This window comes from Polyodon spathula, unplaced genomic scaffold (assembly GCF_017654505.1).
Source record: "Polyodon spathula isolate WHYD16114869_AA unplaced genomic scaffold, ASM1765450v1 scaffolds_3084, whole genome shotgun sequence".
Lineage (NCBI taxonomy): Eukaryota > Metazoa > Chordata > Actinopteri > Acipenseriformes > Polyodontidae > Polyodon > Polyodon spathula.
The window spans coordinates 1-7,540 of NW_024474548.1; the positions used below are offsets into that span (position 1 = coordinate 1).

Below are 7,540 nucleotides of genomic sequence, written 5' to 3' on the forward strand. Positions count from 1 at the left end.
GGTGAACTCACATTGCATGGAAAGCAAACTTCATCTTGATTGTATGTTTTTAATTCTCACAGCAATTAATTTAAACACTCAAATATAGTGTAAAGAAATGTACATATTCTGAAATCTAAAAAAACTAACACCATTTGCACAGCGGTTACGTCAAGATTTGCTTTTTAAAAAGGAAACCCTGTTCTAAACCCTGCTGCTAATTTTCTGTGTTTCCTCTTCAATGGAGCTGTAGAAGTGCAGCGAATTGCTCAGCGGATTCATAACATTCATACTCAGGCTCTGCAATGAGATCTTCTCTGTTCCTCAAGTGAAGAGTCTGTGGATTCACTCAGAAGCGCACAGCATCCTGCTCACAGATCCAGGGATAATCTCTGTTACACGACTGTGCGTATACATGACTTCCATACACAGAGGCACAATGATACTCTCTGTGTTGTGTGGAAACTGAAATCCTGCCAGAAACAATGAAAGCAGCATCAGTACCAGCGGTCTGTTGCAATACAATAAACAGGTGAAGATTTTCATCTGAGAAATTCCAGTCATGTAGTTCATTCAGTTTCCTGTGAAGTAATAAAAACACAAAGAGGAGACTCACTTCTCATCAAGCTGAGTGCCATCAACCCAAAGCCAGTGAGGATCTTTTCTACGCAGTCCAATCCAGTAAATGCTGTTAGATGGTATAGCTCTGTCTATGGTGTCCTGTAGAGATAGACAAGAATCTATTGAAACATGTGAAGCAATGGACACTCTTACAAGGGCTTTTCTCAGTTATCTTTACAGGTCGCTTGTGTTTTTATTTTATCTTCAATAACTGTAAGTGTAGCAGGGTTGCAGTTTCACCAGCATATCCGTTTTAATGATGCATATACTGTATATATTAGAGCGACCTCTTGTGGTCAGCGAGTGGAATGGCAAGCGCTAATAGGAATGCAGATGGACTGATCCAAAAGAAGTCATGGGGGGAATGTAATATTCAAATGTGAAAAACACCCAAAACCCTGTGTTTCTAGAATATCAACATCATCTGAATGAATGTTTATAAACTTCCAGTTGTATATATTTTGTCTTTATCGGTTCAATGACGCTACAGGGAACTGTTTTTATATTAGAAACTTGGGTCAGTCCATCTGTAAGAAACCGCCGTCACTGCAATCACCAGGGCCGGCCTTAGGGCAAGGCATGCAAGGCGGCAGCCTAGGGCCCCACCCCCAAGGGCCCCTGCGTGCGTCATAAACTGTGTATATGACATCTTGAAATGAATCCGATTCAGACTCTTCACAATAATCATCTCTTGATTTCTGCTTCCCAATGTGCTGTTTGCACTGACTGAGAAAGCGGACGTGTTTCCTCATGTGTGTGTACTGGGTTTGTGTGCTGCCATAACGTGCATTAATAAGGGCGTGCCGCGAGCGCGGGTTTGTTTTCACTTAACATTTAACAAAGTAAAGTAGCCTACAATCAGAGGACAAGAAGCACTTAAACTAGCAGCACAACATCGCAACAATGGACATAAGAATTAAAAAAATGCAACATCAAAGTGTTAGCTGTGTGATAATCAATAGGCTGTCCCTCTTAAATTCTACTGAAGAAAACCAAGAAGGGCCAAGGAGGGCAGGGCAGGGCAGGGCAGGGCAGGGCAGGGCGCAGGGGCAGGGCAGGGCAGGGCAGGGCAGGGCAGGGCAGCCTCATATTTTAGTTTTTTTGGAGTCTTTTCTTAAAGTGAGTACTACTGATAGATAATGAAATAGAGACTGTGTGTATAAAGAAGGACCACCACACCAACGCTCTGAATAGGTATCTGTAACAAATGAAATGTGTGGAAGTCAGCTACACTCGTAAATACTGCGTGCTATAAAATATAAAATAAAGCCCCTTGGCTAAAATATTCAGAAAAAAAATACATGATTGTGTTTTGCTTGGCATATTGTTTTCATGTACAGTAATTTACCCAGCAAAAATGAAAGAGCACTCAAATCTGCAGCTGAATGCATCCAAATGTGAAAAGTTACACGTGAATTTGATAAGCAGATCAGTCAGATCTAATTTTAGATTTATATAAAAAGGATAACGTTTGGAAACAGTTTTCATTTCACTTAGAAATGACGGCACACATGCAGTGTGGTTCTGCTTGCTTCATTACTGAAGGTAAGTAGTAGCTGCTGTTTTATTGATATGTGTGGGCGGCTTTCTTTAAATTGGGATAATAGGGCCCCACACAGACTATGGCCCTCGCTCTAGTATTCTAATATTATTTGTTTTCATTCTTGTACATATCGTTATTAATGTGTTTGTATTTCATGATATGTAGTGGGAAAGGTTTAGCCCCAGACACTGAGCTTTCAAATAGCCAATGGTTAACAAGCTGCTTTGAGAAAGTCCCATGGAGGAAGAAGTGTCTTGTGTTAAGATGAAAACAAGAAAAATATGAACCCATCTCTGTGAATTGTACAGAACCCAAAGGGATGTCATAAAAATAAAACAGTCTTAATATATTGACTTCTGTTTCTCCAGATCCTGAGATAAATGATCTTGTGATCTTGATATAAAAATGTTATTTATTCATTATTTTATTATGATTTCCCTTTAGCGGTTCTGTAGAATTGAACTCCGAGTGTCTGTAATTAGAAAGCTCTCTGTTACTCTTACCAGCTCCTCCTTGTTCTCAATCACAGCAAGATGAGCCCCGAGTTTGGAACAGGACTTGTTAGCAAAGTCCCAGGAGCTCCGTTCAGTGGATAAGAAATAACAGCTTCCATTGTATCCCTTCCTCCATCCATCCAGACAGACTGCACACGACTCCACTGAAAACAATGAGAGCGGCATGAATGGTTTATTTAAGCAGAATAATGAATAAAATACAAGCATGATAAAAGCAGCACCTTCTGTACACAGACTTGCTGTCTCCACTCCAGTCTTCAAGATGCTGAAATAATAATGTGATCATTGTGGACACTGTGACATGTCACAGGGTTGGGGGGTGGGGGGGCACCACAGCACTTGAGGGACATTCATTCCAATCATGTATTCAGGGACAACATGAGGTACAGTATAGAATTCACAGGGATACCAAAATATCTACCTTCCTTGCCAGTGTTAGGATCTCCACATAGTCTCTGCCTGAGGCCCTTCTTATACTTGCTGAGCTCTCTGGTGATGACATCGTTGTAATTCTCCAGACAGGCTGGACTGGTCGACTGGGAGCTGCTGTGATTGTGATGCACTTGTAGACCTACTGAAAAAACAGCAGAGTTTATTACCAGTGCTGCAGATCAGTGCATCAGTTCAGCTGATCAATCAGAATGCCCTATTAAACAGTAAGTGTAAAAGTCTCGCTTTGAAAAAAAAATACAAATTGAACAAATAGAAAAACATTATTGAAAAAGTTGCAGCAGGCTAAAACAGACATGACAGCTTTCTGTACTTGTGATTTTAACAGCAGAACTGTTGTGTAGCTGAGTGTTAAATTCAAATATAACATTTTCAATGCTGCTTCACATTTTAAGAAAGCCATTCAAGTTAACTGAGCTGCAGTCTTGTACTGCCTGCAGATTGATAGCTTTAGATAAAAACTCAGAACAACGTTTAAACCTGTTCTTACTTGCTGTCCCCATGACGATCATTGCCAAGAGCAAGACCCCCACTGTGACCCCCAGAGCAATGGTGACCCTGGACTGAGAAGTGGGCTCGACGGGGGGGACTGGGAGAGAGAGAATACTGTTTATTTATCATGTCAATAAAGCTCCTGAATTGAATTGAGAGGGAGACATACCTGTAATGTATTGTAATGCCAGTTCGTTTATCTTGAAATACTCCATTATTTCAGTAAAGTTAACTTCTCAACTTTTACAACACCACATCATTATCATAATACTCGACTGCATCACATTTGAGTCCCTCAGAAGGTATTAATGTATAACACCAGCCACACAGTTAAGTAACACAGCGAGACTGACACTAACTCAACAATAACGCCCTTTACTGAACTCTGTCTACTGTCCTCAATGGGAACTGGCTGGTTTTCAGTCCAGTCTTGTCAGCTGTCACCTGATCTACTCACCCCCATGTTGTTCTCCTGCTCTCCTGCCCTGGGGCTGGTTTACTGTTGAGTAGACATCCTCAGAAGGTTTCTGCAGCCCAGTGTAAATACTGTCTGTCTCCATAGCTTGTGCAGTAGAGCAGTAAGCTAGACAGGAAGTTCTGACTACTATGGTGAAGACTCTACAGGACTGGGTAGAGGAAAGAAGAAATAGGTTTTTACACAGGAAGTTGTGGCTGTTCTATTATTAGTTTATTAATATTCACAGCAGTCTGCTTCATTGTGCGGACAGTCTTGTAGTTTGTATCTTGGTTCCAGGTTCAGACTCACTGTAGTACTATCCAGAACCAATCGCATTCTCCCAACAGGCTACAGAGCAGTCCACACACAAAGGAAACACAGGCATTGTTTTCTCTCAGGAACTTTGTTATTTTTCAAACTAAACCCATCTCCTCCTACAGCTTTCAACCGATCAACTCGATTTTTTCGAAGAGCTATTGCGAAATAGCTGAAGTTAGTTGCTCTTGCTTATTGTGGTGATCCCGTTTGAAATGTGAGCGCAGTGCCCAGAAAATGCCATTTGTTTTGCCTGGAATTCCAAGTTTTCGGCAGTAGGGCCCCCGCCTATATACTCTATTTTGGAGAATTACACAGCCCCTGTCTGCCATCTTGTGGCAAAAGCTTGTAATTGCAGACGACCACACCTACTGTGTTCAACCCTTTACTGTCTGTTAAACAAACACACACACACACACACACACACACACACACACACACACACACAGTATTGTACATAAACTCACTACACTATAGCACTGAAATACACATACATTACTGTGCAGTAGACAATTACTGTAAACTATTATTATTATTTATTCATGAGCAGATGCCCCCCTTACCCAGGGTGACTTACAGTCGTATACAAAAAATACATTTCAAGATTATTATTAATACAATTAAGAGCAAGATACAAAACACAATGACTTCAGTTCTAGTAAATGCTGCATTAAGAAGAAAAAAAACAGCATATACAGTCCTTATTGTTTAAAGTAAAAAGGTGACGTTTATATCATGCAGTCAGAAATGACTTTTAGCAAAATGCTTCCATGTTAGTGTTTAGTGCTGTCGCCTGTTCATGTTAATCAGCTGCCAGACAGCTTGTTGATGGGCTCTCGCTGTTTGATATGAACACACTCAGCAGGTCTGGAGTAAGGAATCCAATTTCAGACACTTCCCAATCCAGGAGTTAGGGATTGATTATTATTATTTTTTATTTATTTTATTATTATTATTATTATTATTTTTTAAACCATGATTCCATTTTTGTAATAATAATAATACCGTGCTTTCGCTTTTATTAGTCTAATAATTAGCGGCGTACATGCGCAGGCTAATGCAATTACTCGACAAAGGAGTTCTTCAACGAATTAGTCAAAAAACACATCAAGTAAAGATCACACAGTCGTGTCGCTCCAGCTCCAGCGCAGTGATTTCACTGTCTCAGCAGGGCGGCACAGCTGCTGCTAAACTCAATAATACTGTTATTTAAAAACATACACTTCGATAAAACACACTGAACTCATTAAACTAAACTACAAACACTGAACATTTAAACTCCAGAAAGCAAACGCACCCAGTAAATACTACACATTTTTAAAAGCAGCAGCATCATTCTATGATTATTATTTTTCTGTCTAGTCTCCAGACTGCAGTCCACCGCGCTGCTGTTTGACTGTGTAATTGAGCCCTGTGTGCGCTCAGCGCTCCCTCACTGTCAGCAGCCGCTTGGGTGTTTATAGTAGGGATGGGCGAGACCACTGAGTCTCTTTTCGATCCGATACCAAGTAATACCAAGGCTAGTATCCCAATACCAGTACCGATACCGATACATAAAAAGGGGAAATCTGTGTGATTTCTACAGTGAAAATTGGTAAAGCAGACATCAAAAATTATATTTGAAAGCCTTTGCATTAGTATTAAATAAACTACCAATGATCAGACTTCTCTTTTTGTTTTCTGTTTAATAACAGCAATTATAAAACACATGTTCAATAACGTTCAACAAAAGTTCAATTATATTATTACCCTTTTCAGGTGTTATTCTTCACATCACTTCAGCTGAAAATTTGGGCTAATCAGATACCCTGAAGTGAAATCAACAACAGAAAATAAAAACCTCTTAAGAAGAAAAGAAGAATAAATGCTGCTCTGATTTCTAGGAACACATAGATTTAGTCTTTTAATTTAGCTTTTAATTTTTAACACATAAGCTTCTTGCAGCACCAGGCAGGATGCACTTGAGGTCAGCACTTGAAATGTAGGCTACATAAAGTAACTGTCAACCTCTACCTTGATTCTTTCCCCATTTATAAGTTTTTGTTTAGAATCAACAGCACGTTGGCATTTCCCCCCTTCAGTCTGTTTCTTCTTTGGCTCACTAACTCTCCTGCCTTTGATAAAATTATTTCTGAGGGTACTGATGAAGCGATGAATCCCAGGTGTTTTGCTGCAAGTCTGCTTAGGGATGGGAATGTTTGCTCATGCTCTTGCCACCAATGTAATGGGTCCTGGTCCCGGGGAATTAACTTTGCATTTCAATGAGTGCATCAGTACCTGTTGAGCGGTGCTGTTGGGCAGACAGAACTTTGTCAAAACATCCTCCAATAATTTTCCCACTCCCATATTTTCCTCCCCCCCACTCAATTTCTCTCCCTTAAAAATCCCCCCCTTTAATCCCCCACTCACACTTATTCCCACCCATATCCCTCCTTTTGCTGTAGCTGGGGCAGAGCTTGGGGTAGATGCAGGAGTCACTGGTGAGGCAAATCTTGGCATAGGTGCTTGGCATAGGTGCTGAGGTAGAGCCTGGCGGTGGTGACTCTGAAGTGGGCTGATGGACTTCTTGCATTTCAGTGAGCATTCGCTTTTTCATAGTTTCCACATTGTCTCTGTCACGAAATGCAAGGTTTTTAAACCTTATGTCCAAGAACGTGCTGGCAGCGAGACTGAAAGGTTTCAATCCCACTGAATCTGTGTTGACATTGCAGTGCCAGTTCTGTGGCAAGGGAGCTACCTTGACGCCCAGTGGCTGCAGCTGCTCTGAGAAGTAATGACACAAGGGGAATCACTTTTGAGACAAAAACATGTTTTTTGGCTGAAACTTCCCGCATTGCCTCTTAGAAGGGTCTCAGGGCCTCAATGGTAAAGTGGATCATGGATAGCTCTTCATTGCTTAAACATAGAATGTTCTTTCCAAGTAGACAGAGGGCTCTGGTAACTGCTTCACTCTGCTCATGGAGTCTCTCCAACATCTGTAGAATACAGAATTCCACCTTGTTTCTACTGACTGAATCAGTTTATGCTCTGCCACCTTCAGTTGCTTTTGTATTTGTTTGAGCTTCTCTGTGGCTTTCATGCTGTGGTGGAATAAAGATACAATGCTGCTGCATTTCTCCAGGAGCTGAACAACTTCAGGAACAGCTTTAATTCCATCTTTTCCCACCA

General features: G+C 40.9%; 1 protein-coding gene across 1 annotated transcript; it reads right to left on the minus strand.

Annotated features, from left to right (window-relative positions):
* Positions 1–112: 112 nt before the first annotated feature.
* On the minus strand, positions 113–4,359 carry LOC121311268 (C-type lectin domain family 7 member A-like). Its single transcript, XM_041243898.1, has 6 exons — positions 4,058–4,359; positions 3,599–3,697; positions 3,080–3,232; positions 2,647–2,801; positions 596–699; positions 113–452 (listed from the first exon to the last, which is right to left on the minus strand). The coding sequence occupies exons 1-6, from the start codon at positions 4,158–4,160 to the stop codon at positions 329–331; spliced, it is 738 nt and encodes a 245-aa protein (XP_041099832.1). The 5' UTR covers positions 4,161–4,359; the 3' UTR covers positions 113–328.
* Between the last annotated feature and the right edge of the window lie 3,181 nt (positions 4,360–7,540).